General features: G+C 43.0%; 2 protein-coding genes across 5 annotated transcripts; one reads left to right on the top strand and one right to left on the bottom strand.

The window, feature by feature from the left end:
* Positions 1–60: 60 nt before the first annotated feature.
* Positions 61–18,632, bottom strand: LOC5520265 (phospholipid-transporting ATPase ABCA3-like). Of its 4 annotated transcripts, none has more exons than XM_048719934.1 (19): positions 18,499–18,632; positions 16,996–17,907; positions 15,993–16,616; positions 15,339–15,465; positions 14,897–15,091; positions 13,533–13,759; positions 12,837–13,155; positions 11,879–12,106; positions 10,964–11,300; positions 10,260–10,444; positions 9,831–9,999; positions 9,046–9,287; positions 8,540–8,698; positions 7,841–8,062; positions 6,956–7,273; positions 6,247–6,431; positions 5,478–5,665; positions 1,371–1,541; positions 61–985 (listed from the first exon to the last, which is right to left on the bottom strand). In XM_048719934.1, the coding sequence occupies exons 2-19, from the start codon at positions 17,824–17,826 to the stop codon at positions 604–606; spliced, it is 5,109 nt and encodes a 1,702-aa protein (XP_048575891.1). In that variant the 5' UTR covers positions 17,827–17,907; positions 18,499–18,632; the 3' UTR covers positions 61–603. The 4 variants fall into 4 exon arrangements, with proteins under 4 accessions (XP_048575891.1, XP_032221027.2, XP_048575892.1 ...); XM_032365136.2 differs by having other exon boundaries at positions 11,885–12,106; XM_048719935.1 differs by lacking the exon at positions 18,499–18,632 and adding an exon at positions 18,244–18,464.
* Positions 3,007–4,432, top strand: LOC116603622 (cannabinoid receptor type 1B). The gene has a single exon (XM_032365149.2). The coding sequence runs from the start codon at positions 3,054–3,056 to the stop codon at positions 3,930–3,932; it is 879 nt and encodes a 292-aa protein (XP_032221040.2). The 5' UTR covers positions 3,007–3,053; the 3' UTR covers positions 3,933–4,432.
* Positions 18,633–19,871: the final 1,239 nt, after the last annotated feature.

Here is a 19,871-nt window from a genome sequence, read left to right as displayed (position 1 = left end):
ATTAGTGATAAACAAAGAATAGTTTCAAGTTTGAGTGACCGCGTGGAATAAATCAACATCTTTCCCGATGACATCAATCTTTATTTGTCAATTATCCTTATCCTGAAGCACGCATTGCTTGGTCGTTTCTTTGTTACGTTATATGTTCTTGTCTTCCTAAAAACTGTGGCTTTCTTCACCGGCGAAAACATGATAAAACACCACCTCTAGTGTCGGTAGTGAATAATTATGCGTATTATAGTCCTCCATTCAAATCGCTCGCAAGACAATGGCGCAAATTTAAAACAACAACAATCGCTTTGGTTGCCAATGGGGCTTTAAAACCTAAAGTTTGATCAAAGAGGTAGTTTCCAAACCTGTAGCATTGAACCCTCCTCCCCCCCCCCCCCCCCCCCCCACACACACACACACAAAAACATACACACAGACACCCTCAGTTTATCACCGCCGCTCTACTCATCTTCTCTACTCTTCATTTTACCTCTGGCTGCGAGCTAAGTTAAAACAGACCTACTCTAGGGTAGTCTGAGTAATGGAGTAGTTCCCATGCCTGCACCTCTCTAGAACACTCCACTCCCACCCCCTCCCCTATTGCCGCACACTCTACTCATCTTCCTGCCTCTGGCCGCGAGCGAAGTTCAAAAAAACCTGTTCCAAAGTCGTCTGGCTAACGGAATAGTCCTCTATGTCATACTCCAGCTTGTTCCTCTCGATCGTTCCGAACACCTGTGCCCACGTGACGCTAGTATCAGTGATATGGTAATTCACCATCCCTAGATGCTCATCCTTCAAGATGCTACCGGGAAATGAGCCCTCGATGAACTCTTTCAGCGGTCCAGTGTCGGGAGGCATGCCCCCTACTTTAGCCAATAGGGTGAAGCCCTCGCCAAACTTAGTCTTGAGGTGCTGCGGGCTGCCTAGACATTTGAACCGGCCGTTTACCATGATGGCGAGACGTGTACACAGGGCATCGCACTCCTCCATGCTAAAACAAGCAGGACTTGAATAAGTGAATTACTGAATGACGCGCGCTACCGTGGCCACCTTTCACAGGCTTGTAAATTAAACCACTAAAACTACGCCAAGGGCAGGAGGAATGAAATTTGCCATGAGGCCAAAATGCACACTCAAGACTTTGGCTTATTCAGTGATTTTTTTTCTCTTTTCAACTTCGCGTTATATGTGGACGCCATGACTAAAACTACAGACATCAATAAAAAAAAGCCGCATGAAAATGACAAACGTCGCATTTGATATTTTGTTTGCTGTTACCCGCTAAGTACTTCTATGAGTTTTCGGCCTAATTTGATGTGAAATGAGTTTTTATAAAACTTTTTTCCTTCATCTTGTCGCTTAAGTACGCAAATTACCTGTGTGACGTAATTATGATGCACCGTCCCTCTGCGCGAACACGTGACAGCGCATCCCATAATAGTCTCCGTGCAACAGGGTCCATACCCGTTGTGGGCTCGTCCAAAAATACCACAGGGGGGTCCCCCACCAGGGCTATTGCGGTGCTCAGCTTCCGCTTGTTGCCGCCACTGAAATGAAATAAGGCAGTAAACCAGTCACTACATAAGGCATAAGGCCAATCGCTACATAAGGCATTTGACCAGTCACTACATAAGGCATTAGGCCAGTCACTACATAAGGCATTAGGCCAGTCACTACATAAGGCATTTGACTAGTCGCTACATAAGGCATTAGGCCAGTCGCTACATAAGGCATTTGACCAGTCACTACATAAGGCATTATGCCAGTCGCTACATAAGGCATTAGGCCAGTCACTACATAAGGAATTAGACCAGTAGCAACATAAGGCATTTGACCATTCACTACATAAGGCATTAGACCAGTCGCTACATAAGGCATTAGGCCAGTCGCTACATAAGGCATTTGACCAGTCATCAGCAAAAAATAAAATAATAAAAATAAAATAAAAGATAAAATTAACAAATAATAAGCGTGGAAATTTGTGTGGCACATTCAGACCACGTAAAAAAGCAAATACTAACAATATATTTTCACACGATTTTCCCAGGCAAACCTTTTACGTCTCCATTTCCCTCGAAAGTGAAAATAAACATAAGGGCACGCGACACTTTTTATCCAGTGTTAATTTCTATGAGTTTAAGAAAACAAATATTTGAAAAGCAACACGGGCAATAATGAATGAATTTATTGCGGCTTGGCTATGAGTCTGTTCGTTTGGTTATTTCGTTCCTTTCGTTATGTTCGTTCATTCGCTATTTTCTAATTTGCTTTGTCTAATTTTCAGTTGAGGCTGGGCCGTTCTTATTTTTGAAGCATTTAAAGGCTGAAAATGTTATTAAATTTTAGTGTATATAAAAATATATACGCAGTTAAGTATGGAAGAAACTGCACAAATGATTAACAGCTATAAAATATTTAGGGTTGCTATTAATTATGAAACACAATTTTGATTCTGCATTTCAGAACGCATCGCAGTAACAAACATGTATTTTGTTGCCTTTGCGCCGCGACATGATCTTAGCATCTTATTAAAACTTGGTGAAAAACCAAGGCTAGCGGTTCTAATAAAAAAGTTGAATATATTGATAACATCATTAGACTAGCAAAGAAGCGGGATTTAAATAATCATTCAGTATGATTCACACTGCGCTCTAAGAGAAAACAACAGATGGTAAAAAAACGCAAAAGATAAGGTTATCTTCAAGTTTTCTTAGTCCGACGAAAATCCTCCTACAGCAAGACCACCTTCAACAAAGACAGAAAAATCCAACACAACACAAAGGCGGGTACTGCGCCAGTGGTTAACTGAGTATCATCTATAGTTACCATGGTTAACGAAGAAACGATTTAAAAGCACAGTTTTCATTAATTCGAAAATTTAATAAGCGAAGATATAAATCGAATTCATTGATATTCCTTTGTAATTATGCGATCACAATAAAACACCTCTATTCCGTGATATGAACAGCTGCGGCTCTATAATATGACTTAAACTTTTTTGCATATTGTAGTATCACTTCTCATTCTGCCATAGCTCTATACAGCAGAGGGTAGGAAACATGGATGAGTTTAACCCGGGGAACGGGACGTACGGAAATTGCTTAGCACCATTCACAGCCGTAGATATCTTCTACTTCTGTTTGTGCAGCGCCTGCGGATTACTGGCGATTCTACTTAATAGTATTATCATTTTTACTATTTCAAAAAGTCACAGCTTACGACAAAACCCATCACACTACGTCTTATGGTCTCTCTGCGTAGCCGACCTAACAGTGGGGCTAGTATTGAGCCCTGTGTTATCCCATATTTACGCGTCTTGTCAGTACACTAGCGCCGACGACATTTTTTTCATTCAAAACATGGTTAGCACGACGTTTAGCATGTCCGCCGTGACTCTAGACCGGTATGCTTACATACGCTGGCCTCTGAAGTACGAGTTGTACGCTACGAACTCGAGATACTGGTGCGCCATTTTCATGGTTTGGGTCTCATCAGCGGCGTTTGCGATGCCCGTGTTGTTTCTGAGTGAAGACGATATAGTGGTGCTGTGGCTTACTGTCACATCAACGACCCTCATACTTCCATTCAGCATTATTATGGTTAGCTATGCTCACATCGTCGCTATCTCAAGAAACCGTATAAGCGTAACTTATAATGCTTGTTCTACGGAAGGTCAAAACCGATTGCAAAGTTCCTTAAGAAATAGCAAGGCCGCAAAGACTTTCGCTATTATTGCCGGTACGTTCTTGTTAACATTTGGACCCAACTGCGTCCTTAGTATATATACATATCTTACAAATACGGAAGAGGACCTGGAAAATCTATGGCTTTGGTTAACTCTTTTGATATTCATTAGCGCAATTGCGAATCCTTTGATATACACCATGAGAAACCGAGAGTTAAGGCGAGCAGTGAAAAGGATAATGAGGCTACCTTGATAATCCGACGATGACCAAGTGAACAGAAGAACTAAGCTCTTGTTAGTATGCCATAAAACGGGGAGAATGCTATAAAAATATGGCATGTAAAGCATACCTGAAATCCCTCTAAATATACATCACAAAGATTTATAAGAAAACTTTAGAAATGGGCTTTTTATGTTACGTAGTCACAAAAATATTTTAAAAAATCGCATTGAAAATTGCATTTTGTTGGACATTGGGGATAATACGAGCATGGGGTTTACGAGAAGAGGAAAATTTGATTAAAAAAACAAAACAAAAAACAATGCATCTCACAAACACTACGTAGAATACACGGGGCTAAAGCAATACATGGGGGTTGTAAGCAAAGGAGAATATGATAAAAAAAAAACCACTTAAAAAACGCTACGTAGAATACGATAATAATGCACTGGATCTTTAGAGTAATAAAAAAAGGGTTAAAAACACCATGTAAATTTGTTAACAAAATATATGGAGTAAGAGCAGAAACCAGCTGAGCAGAACGCATTGTCTTTTTTATTAATCCATCATTAATTATTCATCTCGCCATATAAACACCCCCAGGTGTTCAGAATCCTGTTGGCAGTATTTACCGTGAGGAGCGGAGAGGACCAAGCTTGAGATGTGAGCACACGCAACAGCCGCATTAGAAAATCACCTTTTCTGCAAATTTAATTCTTTTCGTGTATTTCGAAAACTCATAGCTCAAACAAGTGCCAGAAGGCCATTTTTTTGTTCGAGAAATTGGTTAAGGTGAAGCGGAATTGTAATTTAAAAACCACTTAGCCGGTCAGAGCGCAGATCATTTAGCCAAAAAGAGCGCAGACCATTTAGCCAATCAGAGCGCAGGGATCGCCTTCTAACAGTTTCAAATCTATCCCCTAAACCTCCCTGGTGTTCGCATTGGGGAAATGAACATTTAAAAATATGCCCAGCAAGTTAAATCTGCAGTTATTCTCACTTTATTATATTCTTATTTTTTTTGTACTGGTGGTCCACAAGGGGGGATAGGTCAAAAATGAGATTTACCTGTTAAGAAGATTAACACATTTTAAGAGACTTAATTAAGAGGCCTCAAGGCAGATCACGCCGCTATTATACTCCACTGCACAATAGCGAGTCACATAAAGCATATATAAAGCATCTATTAACATCGGCTAATCCCAGCGAGTGCCTGAGATAGTTCAATCAAATATTTCCAATGAAATATTAGACAAGTTTCCTTGCAATTAAACCGGTGTATGTTCAAACGTTAACAATGACAAAAGAGTATTTAATCACCATTCAACCCAAAACCTGTTTAAGCACCATTCAACCCAAAACCTGTTTAGGTTAGCTCTCAAAACTATAGTTTTTGTTTTACTATACCTTTTATACCTTTTTTTCCGGGCAGACTGCCCTGAAGAAGTCTTAGTAAAGACGAAAATTTGGCAGAGTCGAATTCCAGTTTTTTTGGTGTATTGTATTCATTGTTCTGGTACGAGATCACGACAGTTTGGGCTTTTTGATTCTATTTTTATATCTTCACTGTGCACTCACCTGAGGTTCTTGGTGAGCTTATCCACCTGACCAGTCAAGAGTAGCGAGACAACAAGCTCTTCTATCGCACCCGGGATATCCTGCTCCGGGACCCCCCTTAGCCTCGCATACATGTACAACACCTCGCGACCTGTCATCTGGTCAATCAGTGCATCGAACTGAGGACAGTAACCGATACGCTGCCGTACCTGGTATACAAAGGGGCATTGTAGTGTCATGGCAAGGGTAAGATAAAATAGTGGTATATCAAGTACTACCGGAACTGAGGACAGTAGCCGATACTCTGCCGTACCTGGTATACAGAGGGGGCAATGTAGTGTCATGGCAAGGGTAGCATGTAATCATAGTATATCAAGTACTACCCGAACTGAGGACAGTAGCCGATATGCTGCCGTACCTGGTATTCAAAGGGGGTAATTTAGGTTAATGGCAAGGGTAACATGTAATCGTAGTATACCAAGTACTACCCCGAACTGAGGACATTAGCCGATACGCTGCCGAACCTGGTATGCAAGGGTCATCAGTCTATCTGGCAATACCAGATAGGCTGCCGAACATGGTATGCACGGGTTGTGTCAATCATACAGATATTCATACCCATCATGCACCTCGCCTTACCTATAATGCACCTCTTCCTATCCGTCATGCATCGCTTCCTACCTATCATGCATAGCGCCCTGCGCCTATTGCATAGCGCCATACCCGTGATCCTTCGCGCACTTGATGCAGCGAGTTACAAGCGAGGCTCCTGTTGCCTTATTTTCCTCACCTGGTTCATATTGCGTCGTATATCGTAGTTATCCACCGTGGCCGTCCCTGAGGTCATCGTCTCGTCACCAGTCAGCATCCTAAAGGTCGTGGTCTTCCCTGCACCATTAATCCCAAGAAGACCAAAACACTCCCCCATGGGTACCCCCAGGGATAGATGATCGACAGCTAGAAGAGAGGCACCTCCTGATGAGAAAAAAAAGTGATGAGATAATGGAATCATGTCTCAGACTCATGAAAAATGAAAAAGGAGAAAGTTTTGAAGATGAGAAAGGGAGGGGGGAAAGGATGTACCTGAACGTAAGTTCAAACGTCGTATTATCCATGAGCCGTATTTAATGCAATTGTACGCAGATGAAGATGAAACAATCGACTCGATTCATTTGAATGTATTTGTACTGAATACGGTTCATGGAAAATACGATTTTTGAACTTAGCCCAATAGAAATAATGTCCCTTAATTTTCTATATCTAGATTTCACCTGATCTGATTGTCGCTTCCTTCAAGTCCCCCCCCACCACCACCACCCCCCTTAAAAAAATTAATAACCAGGTAAAAAATACTAAGAAAAATCTAACAGCTCGGCCAATGTGAAAGGAGCAATCATAAATTTTCTACGATAAAACCACTGCTCCCTGCAGGTTATAAACTCAGACTGGTGCATTTCTGGATTAGCCGAACCCTATTCCTCGTGGTTGCTCTTCCTCACCTATTTTCTCACGGAAGACCTTGGTGAGCTCATCCAAGATCAGCACGTCACCTCTAGTGTTGCCAGCAGCAACGCGCTTCTTCTCCTCGAACACATCATCGTCCTCCACCGTGCACGTGCTGGAGTTCAGTTCGATTTGCGGATCCTTGGCCTCACACCCGCGGCGACAGACGAGCAGCAGTCTACGAAACACGCCGTACTCGATGACCAGGACGACCAGGAAGAAAACAAGACCCTCAAGCGACATGAAGATCAGGTAGCGGCCGATACCCGGATTATCCCAGGCCAGGTAATTGTCTTGGAATTGCAGCCTGGAGCCTGGAAAGATAGACATCGATATTGATGGACTATTTCACTGTAGAAGGAGACGGGTTGGGGTAGGGGCCCTTTATTTGACAGAGTTTGTTTTCACAGTACAGGGTATGTTTGGCATCTAGTGGACTTTTTTAAAAAAAAAAAAAACGAACAATGCAGGTCTCAAATGGCATGCGTGATCTAGCTTTTTTTTTTTTAACTACAATTACCATCGCCAAAAACTCACGGTTTTACCTGCTAGCTATTTGATGATCTTTTAGCTGTTTTACGGTTATTTACTCGCTAGCTGTTTTACGGTTATTTTACCTGCTTGCTGTACTGTTTTACGGTTATTTACCCGCCAACATTTATCCGGTTATTTACCTGCTAGGTTTTACGGTTACTTACCCGCTAGCTGTTTTACGGTTATTTACCTGCTTGCTGTGTTACGGTTATTTATCCGCCAACATTTCTCCGGTTATTTACCTGCTAGCGGTTTTACGGTTACTTACCCGCTAGCTGTTTTACGGTTATTTACCTATTTGCTGTGTTACGGTTACTTATCCGCTAGCTGTTTTATGTTTATCTTACCTGCTAGCTGTTCTATCGTCTTGATGCATATGTTGCGGAATGTTGGGCCGAGCTCCTTGACGCACGCATCCACGGCTTCATTAAAGATCGTAAGACTATCGTAGTTTGAGAAGATGTCTCCGATCCCTTGCCCGAGGCAGTAATTAGGCAGCACAAGGAATGCCCATTTGAGGGCATCGGCCACGTCCAACAAGTCCAGTCCAGGAATACTCAGGATAAACACTATCAGGCAAAGAACACTATAAACTTGAGCGGATTGTCACGCACCCATTGTCGCGGGGTAGATGGCTGTCACGTTAATATTGTCACGGGTATAGTGCCTGTCACGTTAATATTGTCACGGGGATAGTGGCTGCCACGGTAATATTGTCACGGGGATAGTGGCTGTCAAGTTAATATTGTCACGGGGATAGTGGCTGTCACGGTAATATTGTAACGGGGATAGTGGCTGTCAAGTTAATATTGTTACGGGGATAATGGCTGTGACGTTAATATTGTCACGGGGATGATGGCTGTCACGTACACATTGTCACGGGTATAGCGTCTGTCACGTACATATGGTCACTGGTATAGTTGCTGTCACGTACATATTGCCACTGGTATAGTGTGTGTCACGTTAATATTGTCACGGGGATAGTGGCTTGGTTATCTTTGAGGACGTGGTTGTCACGTGCCTGTGATCGCGTGATTGACACGTACCTGTCAGTAGGGTCGCCAGGCCTGTGATGATGTTAAATACTGTGAGAATCACGAAGGCGTTGGCGGCGGTACGAAACACGAAGGAGAAGATGTACATAAGAGGAATGACGGCCCAGCCGTAGATCATCAATAGGACGAAGGTGTAGCCCAGGCGAGGTCCTGGAACACGGAGACAAGAACGAGCCTTAAAGTGACCTCCCCGCATCTGTCGCGTTTCTCCGTTGTAGAGGATTAAAAAAAATGTAACGGCTGCGGTAGGGGGGTGGAAAGGCACTGACAACTTAGGTATGAAATACTGTGCTTGAAGAGGCAAGGTTGCAGCTTATAATATTTGGGAGGAATAGACAGCAATGAATAAGGTTCCCAGAAGTACTAACCTGGGAGGGTTAGGATCAAACTACATCAAACGCTGTAATTACTATTGACTGGAGGAAGGCGGGTTATACAATGAAGTCTTTAAAAACCTGAAAGCTTCAGTACTGAAAGTGTTACCATATCTCACATACCCTGGTAGGCGGGGACATCGAACGCTGCCAAAAGAATTATGAGGGACAGAGTAGGAATGAGGAAGTTGATCATGTCCCATAAGTACGCCGATGTCCAGTAACCAATAGGCGTGACACCACTCACGAACTGGACGTGTTTGGCTTTGTTGGTGCGCTCTTGGACTAGGAACACCACGAAGCTGGATGCCAGGAACGCCATACCAAACAGCATGTTGAATGAGATCAGGAACCCCACGCCATTCCTGCAAATGTAAGAAAAAAACAATGCGCTTAGATGGCTCTTCCTTAGTGTTGCTAGACAACAAGCACTCAAAAATTCCAGTTAATCTCAGAAGGTATATCTAATACCAGAGCTAACATCGATCCTTGCGGAGATTGCGTTTTCAATAACACTGATATCTGTTGGGTTGATATTTAAGTTTGTAAGAAAAAACCTCGCCTAATGATAACAGCATCAGGGCTCCTCTCTGTGTGCAATCCAGCTTTACCTTGCTCAACTACTCAGATCATCGGTGTTGTCCATAGCTGTGTGAGCCCAAAAATTCTAACACGTGTACCAAGCCTTACCTCAGAACACCCAACATCGATTATACCCTTACCTATGGGCGAAAGTGTCTGATTGAATTATTTTTGCCTGTGTGTGAGCCCAGCCTTACGTTCCTCAATGTGAACCAAGCCTTGCAATTGTCCCTTCTTGTGAACCACGCCTTACCTGATATCGTCGATAGTGTCCTTTGTTGTGTTACCTTGCCTACGAAAGTGTCTTCGTGTGAACCAAGCTTTACCTGCTAAGATCGTCGATGGTGTCCTTGGTTGTGCGAGGCAGTGGGTGGTTTGTCGTACTGATGGAGTGATTTCTCCCGAGTGCGTTTTGCAGAAGGCCATTGTGTACTGCAGCCAGTGCGACGGCGGTGGAATGTAAGGCTTGGTTGTTAAACCATGCTGTCACATTCACTAAGAAATATTCCAAAGTTCAGGACATATTTACCAATAGCAAGGTACATTTTTCGTTTCATCTCTAGTAAAAAAATGCTTTTTATCAACGGGTATAAATCCTCATAGAACAATGACACAAAATTTCAATAATAAAATGTTGTGATGGGAAGTACTCCCCTTCTAACGTAGTCCCCCCCCCGTCATCTATAAAGTGCAACACGTCTAGGCGAAGAGCTTATTTGGGGTAGACACTTATTCTAACAGGTACAATAACTTACCTAAGCTTGCATCCTCCTGGGTGAACGAGGCCGCCACGAGGTGATGCAGGTTGAAAGTCCCCAGACCAATACGTTTTCCTTCAGCAATGATAAAGTCACTCATGTTATCCCGAACCAAGACTGTCTTGGCCTCACTTCCAATGAACTGGTCCTTGTATGACCTTGCGTACATCATAGCGCTTGACCTATAGGAGACGAGAAAGAAATGTCAATCATTGCTCTTGGCCTATGGGAGACGAGAAAGGGCTATCAAGCATTGCGCTTGACCTATAAGAGACGAGAAAGGGCTGTCAATCATTGCGCTTGGCCTATAGGAGACGAGAAAGGGCTGTCAATCACTTGGCCTATTTGAGACGAGAAAGGACTGCCAATCATTGCGCTTGGCATTTTGGAGACGAGAAAGAGCTATCAATTATTGAGCCAGGTTTATGGACGACGAGAAAGGAGTATCTATCATTGCGATCGACCTTTTGTTATCAAATAAAATAGACCCTTTTCACATTATGACGTTCGTCGCCTGTTTCTTTGAACAGTGCTATCATAGATCTAGAGACTATTTTCATTAGAATATGTAGATATTATTATGTTGTCGACAAAATTGACTCGTGAAACGATAATAAAAAAAATGTATGATTAATTATTCCATCCAAGATACGAGATTTGTTTCCAATCATTGCAATTGAGATGTTGTGTCGAGTGCTTACCATTTGTCAGTCGGGCCCTTGTACAAGACCACATTTTTGCCGAAGTCGCTGACGTTAAGATGTAACGCCGGTGAATCCTCTGGTTGAGGAAACGTCTTGGCATTTATCAACGCCATCAGCGTAAACACCAATGGAAGCAAGAGCTGTGAGATGATTGACAGCTTGTGGCGCCTGGAGTGAAGAAATTTCTTGACAAACATGGCGTACCATCGCTGGATGGCCAATTGGAGGCCGCCATTGCGACGGGACGTTGAGTGTAGACCAGATGCTCCGCTGAAGATGCCAAGGTTATTGGTGTCTTTGATGTCGATTTGATGTTCAAGGACATCATCTGAAACTAACAGATCGACAGATCGATGTCAGCCTGGTCTATAAATAGGTAATGTGAGTCGGGTACGGCCTAGCCATCCACACCGCCGGCCTAATTGTGCCGAGAATCAGATATGAACCGCTTGCACCTGTCAGTCTAAATTTACATCCAAATAAACATACCCAACGCTTTTGCAAGGAAAAGAAATGGGATATATTTGATCATAATTATTTTCTAGCACCCGCAAGCATCCGCGTACTTGCTTTGAGCATGCAGTGTCCCTTAGATTTTGAGTAATCTCCGATTTTATCCTCATAGTATCCAAGCGACAAGTAAATTCTGGCTTCCGTCAGTTAAAAGCCTTAAACTGTTTACCTAGGCCTAAACTTTGACGGGTTTCTGTCAAACCACCCTATAGCTTGCTTGCAAGCGTTTACCAGCTGTTGGTTTCGCTATGCGCTGTGTTTTTGGCCGCGCTAGCTTGGCGCGAGTGACAAAATATGCGCGCGTTCCAGCTTTCGCGCCGCCAGAACAAAACAAGATGGCGACCACGACTCGGCGTTTAGTGAAAACATCCTACAGCAATGCGCAGTGAGAATACCCACCCCTACCTGGTTCCTGTTCTCTTGGCTCATCACCGTCCTGATTCTGTAGTATCTTGGTAATCGAGTCATCCATTTCTTCCCCGACTTTAAGGAACACTTCCTCCATAGTGGTGACAGACGCTCCAAAACTCATGATCCCGAGCTCTGTACCACGTGTCTCGAGCTCTGTAAACAACTCTTCAAACCGACCGGTCGCCTCGCTTGGGAGAATGTATGAGAGCTCGGCACCTGGATACAAGAGCGTTTCATAGTTTTGATGTTGGCATACTAGACCACAGGACCGACGGAATTATGATAAAAAGGGTGCCTGCAACTTTTAGCTCAATAGACAAGCACAAGAAACGTTATCACGTTGCTCTCCAATTTAACACAAGACTCTAAATGACATTAAACAGGAACACGGAGAACTCCTGCAATTAAGGCATACAAAAGACAAACGTGTTGTTATGCGGCTCTCCCATTGCTAATATTTGCACCAAGGCATTACGATAGCTATATAAATAACTTTTACTAACAGCTCCATTGTCAACACGACAAAGAACAGTTTAAAAACAACTTGTGTATACTCACTTACATTGCTTATCAATTGGGCAGCTAGCAGTTAGCAAATGTAAGGGTAGCGAGTATTCTTAAGTGAGTATACTCACTTACGTTGCTTCTCAATTGGGCAGCTAGCAGTTAGCAAATGTAAGGCTAGCGAGTATCCTTAAGCGAGTATCCTTTGCTTACGAATTGGGTAGTAGGCACGTTTATACGACAAGGGACAGGGTAGCGAGTATCCTTAAGCGAGTATCCTTTGCATACGAATTGGGTAGTAAGCACGTTTATACGTCAAGGGACAGGGTAGCGAGTATCCTTAAGCGAGTATCCTTTGCATACGAATTGGGTAGTAAGCACGTTTATACGACAAGTTACAGGGAGTGAGTATCCTTAAGTGAGTATCATTGAGTATACTCACCTACGTTGCTTTCCAATTGAGCAGTAGGCACAAATTTCTGTACAACCTCCGTCACTTTACCAGCGTTGCATGATGGTCCCTTCACCACAGCCATGTGATAACCCACTCCGTATTTATTTTTCAAGAAGAGCGAGCTACCACAGCACTTGATATGGCCTTCTGCCATAATGGCGATGCGATCACCCAGGAGGTCGGCCTCGTCCATGAAGTGCGTGGTGAGAAGGATGGTACGGTGCTGGCGCTCCTGCTGAAGAAGTTCCCACGTGAAGCGACGAGCGGATGGGTCCATACCCGAGGTGGGCTCGTCTAGCATCACAACCTGGCGTGACAAGTGCGTTACATAAAAGCGCCCTGTGACGTGACCAGTGCGTTACATACAAGTACTCCGTGGAGTGACAGATTGTATTACATTTAAGCACTCTGTGACGTGACAGGTGCGTTACATCTAAGTACACTGCGACGTGGCATGAGCGTTACATTCAAGCACTCTATGGCGTGACAAGTGCGTTAGAGTTTCAAATCAGAGTGGATACCACAGATGTGATATATAGCACGTAACAACCACCTCGAAAACATTTCTTTTATGTAGCACCTTTTCGATTCGACTCACCTTTTGCAAACAGAGTATTGAAATCATATGTGATATATCGCACGTAATAACGTCTTCGATGCAAACACTCCTTACATTCGACTCACCTTAGAGTTTCCGATCAGAGCGATGCCAACAGACAACTTCCTCTTCATTCCTCCGGACAAGGCGCGGGTCTGGGTGTGTCTCTTGTCTACTAGCCCCACTCGGGTAATCATGGAGTCCACCTCCCTCATGACACCCTTCAAAGTGCAGCCTTTCAGCAGACCAAACATCCACAGGTGCTCTTCCACGGTGAGCCGGTCAAACAGCACGTCATGTTGGGGGCAGAGACCTGGGAATGCAATAAGGTAGACTTAGTAAGGTGATCAAACAGGACGTCATGTTGGGGGCAGAGATCTGGGAATGCAATAAGGTAGACTTAGTAAAGTGATCAAACAGAACGTCATGTTGGGGGCAGAGATCTGGGAATGCAATAAGGTAGACTTAGTAAGGTGATCAAACAGCACGTCATGTTGGGGGCAGAGATCTGGGAATGCAATAAGGTAGACTTAGTAAAGGGATTAAACATCATGTCATGTTGTGGGGCAGAGACCTGGGAATGCAATAAGGTAGACTTAGTAAGGTGATCAAACAGAACGTCATGTTGGGGGCAGAGACCTTGGAATGCAATAAGGTAGACTTAGTAAGGTGATCAAACAGAACGTCATGTTGGGGGCAGAGATCTGGGAATGCAATAAGGTAGACTTAGTAAGGTGATCAAACAGCACGTCATGTTGGGGGGCAGAGATCTGGGAATGCAATAAGGTAGACTTAGAAAAGGAATCAAACAGGACGTCATGTTAGGGGCAGAGATCTGGGAATGCAATAAGGTAGACTTAGTAAAGGGATCAAACAGCATGTCATGTTGGGGGGCAGAGATCTGGGAATGCAATAAGGTAGACTTAGTAAAGGGATCAAACAGCACGTCATGTTGGGGGCAGCGATCTGGGAATGCAATAAGGTAGACTTAGTAAAGGGATCAAACAGCACGTCATGTTGGGGGCAGAGATCTGGGAATGCAATAAAGTAGACTTAGTAAAGGGGTCAAACAGCACGTCATGTTTGGGGCAGAGATCTGGGAATGCAATAAGGTAGACTTAGTAAAGGGATCAAACAGCACGTCATGTTGGGGGCAGCGATCTGGGAATGCAATAAGGTAGACTTAGTAAAGGGATCAAACAGCATGTCATGTTGGAGGGCAGAGACATGGGAACGCAACATTTTAGAGTTAGTAAGGTGGTCAATGCAAACAAAACCCCACGATAAGAATATAGAGTTGGTATGGTGGTTAAACAGCACTTTGCGTTGGGGAAAGAGACCTGGTAACACAACAAGTTATAGTTAGCGAGGTATTCAAACTTTCCATGTTGGGAAGCTAGAGTTAATAAGTATTTAGTAAGTTAGATCCATTAAAGACACAATTACATACCAAGGCTACTGCGCACGCCAGAAATGTCATCTGTAATACTACATCCATTGACGACAGCATTCCCCGAGGTTGGTGGGAAAAGCCCGGTCAGCATCGACATAAGTGTCGTCTTGCCCGCGCCATTATGCCCAAGGAGAGCTGTTATCTGACCTTCGTACATATTCAAAGACACTCCATCCACTGCGACTTTTTTTCCTGTTGACAAAAAAAAAACAATGATCTCACCTTCACTACACTAATGTTTTCTGGTACTATCTTGCCTATCATGCTGGCTCTCGAACTTGATCCTTCAGTAGCCATCAGACTTTAGAATGGCGTTATACCAAAAGAGTAACGGTGCTAGTTAAAGCCTTGTAGCAGATCAGCACCTATGTCCAGTCTACGTCAAACAATGAAAGCTATACGCGGGTGACCTACGCCCTATACAGATGTCATGTCTTACCATTTTCAGAGAAGACTTTCTTTAAGGAGTTGATAACAACCCCAGCATGAAGGCGGCTTGGTTCCTTTTCAAGAAACTCTGTAGAGGCATTAGGCAGGTGCCCATTGTGAAAATCATTATCTCCATCCTGCCAAATAAAGTGGAAATATTCAAAACAGAGAGTGGCGCGAAGTCTCAGTGGTTCGGGCTTCGTCTCTCAAGCAAGAGGACAAGGTTAAGGGCAACTTGGGATTTTTTCAGAGGCAAAAAAACCTGGCTCTCTACATTTGGGATTGTGAATCTTTCTCGTCTTCTCGGATAAGGTCGTTAAGCCGGAGGTCCCGTCTCAAACCACAGGCATCATTATTGGGGGACGAAAAAACAAATGCTGGTCACATAGTACCATCTTTAAAGACAGTGCTTACAAACTAACATTCACTCAGGATTGTAAACTAAGAGGAGCATTCCGTATAAACACACTGTTGAGTAAAGTCAGTAGCTTGTGAAGCGCATTTGATAATGTTTCCTAATGTCAGTTCCAGCTAGCAAATACTAAACATTTAATTCCATTTGAATGCTGCTGTTGCTTACATAAAAGCGAAAAAACACTATGTATACAGAAGAGGCTTCAGAGAGAAAGAGGGAATAAGTAGATACCGATAGATATACCCTTACCGGTCTATTTTTTCCACACCAGTAGCTCGGCAAACAAGGGAAGTACCATCTTTGTGGTGTACCATATTCACCTGGGAACACTGCCTCGATATACCAGGTAATGACACCATACAACAAACAGTCTCCGACCATCATCCACATGACTAGACCTAATGTCATAGTGTCATCAACAGACACCCCTTCATTAATGTTACTCCATTGTACCCCTGTGCCACGCCCTTCAAATTTACCTATCAGTAACGACCCCATGCCCATCGCACAGTTAGACAGTATACATGAGAGCAGTTTAAGGCCTATAGACATGTTATCATAGTTTTGAGATACGAAAAAGTATGGGATGTACGAGCAGAACCAGATGATGCCACCAGCGGCTGCTGCGATGTTTGCCTTCGAGAAGAAAACACTGACAAGGAAGCAAAACATGATGGACGATACAGCGAAGAGGAGAAGAAAAACAAATATAACGCTTGGGTCACTTTTGTTGAGGATTTTTCCATTAGAGTTGAATTTTGTTGTGAAGAGAATGGAGGCAATGATGACGGTGAAGAGAATGAAAATGAAGTACTTGGTGAACCATGCCAGCCAGTGAAGCCATCCGGATAGACCCATCATCTTAAGGGATTCCTTGAAAAAAAGATAAACAAGAATGTTCATCTATGGACAACAATTTTAGTATCTACTCTTATTCTTCAAATTCCCTTTAAAATTATGAGTGAGGCATTTAGGAGATGACTTCTGGGTTTGTTGTTTCATTGAAATCCAGGCCTGAATCCAGAAAAGTGCCAGAATTAAGAGCCGGGATTCGAAATCAGAACATGGAAGAGCCTAGTGTGCTAACCACCAAAGCCACCATGTATCCATAAACCTTCCTGGATCTGTCTAACAAATGTATAATTCTTTTGGCTACGGTCAAGAACCCCCCCCCCCCCCCCCCCACCCAACTACGCCTCTTCTAGCATAACTTGCTCTGTACACTGGAGGTAAAATATAACTGCCTGCTTACCTTCAATTTTCTCTCTTTTTCATGGACAATATCCTTGACAATATAGAGTGCAGTAACTACCAAAGACAACATCAACAGCAATGGTAGCGTCTGCTGTATGACCAGTATAAATGGGTCATCCAGGTAGGCAGGGTAGGGGTAACGCCTGAGGCCTATTGTTAAGTTATTAAAGATATCAACACCCTTATACTCTAGAATGGACTTGTCAATGGCATGCTGGATGGCCAGAAATCCCTCATCGTAGTACTCAGGTGGTCCACCATGAGTTGCATTAGGACTTCTTGGGCCAGGAACCTGGAAGACTGGAAATGTAAACTGTGTATTCCAGGCAGTGGTAGGGTCACCTCCAAATTTTCTAAATTTACTTTTCTTTGAATTCCGAGCTCTAGAGCTGAGTCTGATTTTGTAGTTGACAAAGGAGTTGTTAGGAGTGGTCTCAAAATATACACCACCAAGGAAAGAATTCATAGCTGCTGCATTAACCAGAAATGTAACCATTTCATCTTCTGTCTTAAAACCTGAATAACTATCCATTTTGAATCCCAAGTTTTTAGCAACATTTTGCATAACTGTCTGAACATCTGAGGTGTTTGGTGAATATCCAAAATTCCATGATTTTTCAATTAGTCCTTTAGGCAATTTATTCACTTGAAATTGTGGATAGTTTGATTGCTCTTTTTGGTGATCTTTTATCAGAAAAGCTCTGAGAAGAACCAGTAGAACAATATAAAACAGAGGAAAACAAATCTCAAAAAAGCTTCTAACAGGTGCACGTCTACCAAGAGTCCAGTTTTTCCAGAACAGGAGCAGAAAATGCCTGGCCTTTGACATGGTGGCTTTATCCCTTGACTTGCATAAGTTTCTTTTATCCTATGGTGTTTTAGAGGTCAGATGTAGATATGGCCAGGAAACCTAGAACACAACGCATTACAAATACAATTACATTACATAACTTTGTACAAGAACACAATGCCGTATATGGGGAAAGCGAGAGGGGGTTGGAGCCCTAGGGGTGGGGGGAGGGGGGTCTGGGAGTGTTAAAACGTCAAGGTTGTTTGTTTTTTAGATCTCCAGTTATGTTGTAGCTGATTCAACACCCTCCCCCGTTTCCTGTGTTTTCTGTAACACCCCCACCAATAGACCATCTGTTAATTATGGACAATTCATCAGGATATGTTTAATTCAATGCCCTAGATTCGCTCTTGTTCAATTCATTGCATTATTTCAGTTTCTACTCTTGAATCTTACCCAAAGCTGTATTGACGGTAGCATATTGGTGATAAAAAGAACACAATATCTTGAGCAGCATTCATGCAAATTATCATTAACCTAGCCTATTTTCTAAACAAGATATTAGAGTTTTTCTGAACATAGATAAACAAACAACCACAAATTAGTAACCCAAAAATATCCCGGCTTTCAACTCGATTTAAAGTTCTATTACTACTTATACTTATCGCTAAACAGATCGGCTGAGGCTTTGCTCTCTGTTACGTAACTTACTGTGTATTCACGCCAGGAAAGACGAAGCGGAAAATGTGTTCAGCCACAGCAACTCACATGATGTTTCGATGACTTGAAAGATGTGATGTATTTAGCACCAAAATAGAATTCGCCGGAATATTGGGGGAGGGGTAGTAGAAACAATATTTTTGTACAATGAAAATAAATAGAACCAAATTCATTATCAGCACATTTGTTTATGTTAAGGTTAATTTATCGTATAGTGCTTTTGTTGCAAGAAGAAGCCACCATATTGCATATCGAAGGAGACTTTTGAGGACCCACTAAAAACCTTATCCAGACTCTACCCCCATACTCCACAGTGTATGAAATAACAATGCTTTGGTAACCCTGTGGCTTAGGTATTTTAAAGATGGCGGCCTCCCTTATGAAAGTCTTTCGAAGGCAAATATTATTTCAATCAAAAATACCAAGGAGAATACTACTACAACATGCAGGAATATTTGCACCTACGGTAAATAACAGCATCTGTCGGGAGTTCACGACAAATAGTGGGCTATTTCGTGATTGGACGCCAAAAAGTTATAGACCTGACGAGAGGGATAGCAAAGACAACCCAATAGGTAAAATCAAAGATTTCGCTACGGCTGCTAGCGAGAGTTTCCTTACGTGGTGCTCGCTCAAGATACACTTGCACTTACTAAAGACATATTTTGACCGAGAGTTTGAAGAGGAGGAGTTTTTACGAGGTGCCAAGAAGGCATTAACAGTGACTTCTGAGATGTTAGCAGAGAAACGTTATGCGGATATGCAGAAAATATCCACTTCAAATTTCGTGGAATTGATTAAAAAAGCAGTTGAAACACACGATCCGGGACCTGCAGTGAAGGAATCGGATATAGTGACAGCAGAATTAACTAACATTGAACTCACTTATAACGAGAATGACGAGAGGCAAATTGAAGTTGACGTGAAGTTTTTTTGTCTTCCCATGAAAAACAAAACGTGGGAGTTGGGGAATGTCAAGATTGTGAGTCTAGGCGCCATGAGGATGATACAATATAGATTCAGGAAAATATGTGCCCCATTGAAGGACAATTGGCTTGTAGTAGGCATGGATCTGTAAATAATGTGTGGATCAGCGGCTTTCCCCATGGGTTGACCCCTGGCAAACCAGGGTCAATGTGGGAGGTTATTCGAGATTGTAAGACAATTTTTGCCTTTGGATAGGGGGGGGGGGGGGGAATTATATCGCATTTGAAAATATTGTACTTACCCACGGGATTACCCTGGGGATTCCTATGGTCAACGGTATTAAACAAGATTTCCCGCCATTTGAACTCGTGGCTATTGACGTTGCCTGTAATAAGTCACATGCAATATATGGCTAGTTTATTGGTTCATATGTACAG

Source organism: Nematostella vectensis, chromosome 12 (assembly GCF_932526225.1).
Source record: "Nematostella vectensis chromosome 12, jaNemVect1.1, whole genome shotgun sequence".
NCBI classification, from domain to species: Eukaryota; Metazoa; Cnidaria; class Anthozoa; order Actiniaria; family Edwardsiidae; genus Nematostella; species Nematostella vectensis.
This window is presented reverse-complemented; position numbering and strand designations above follow the sequence as displayed.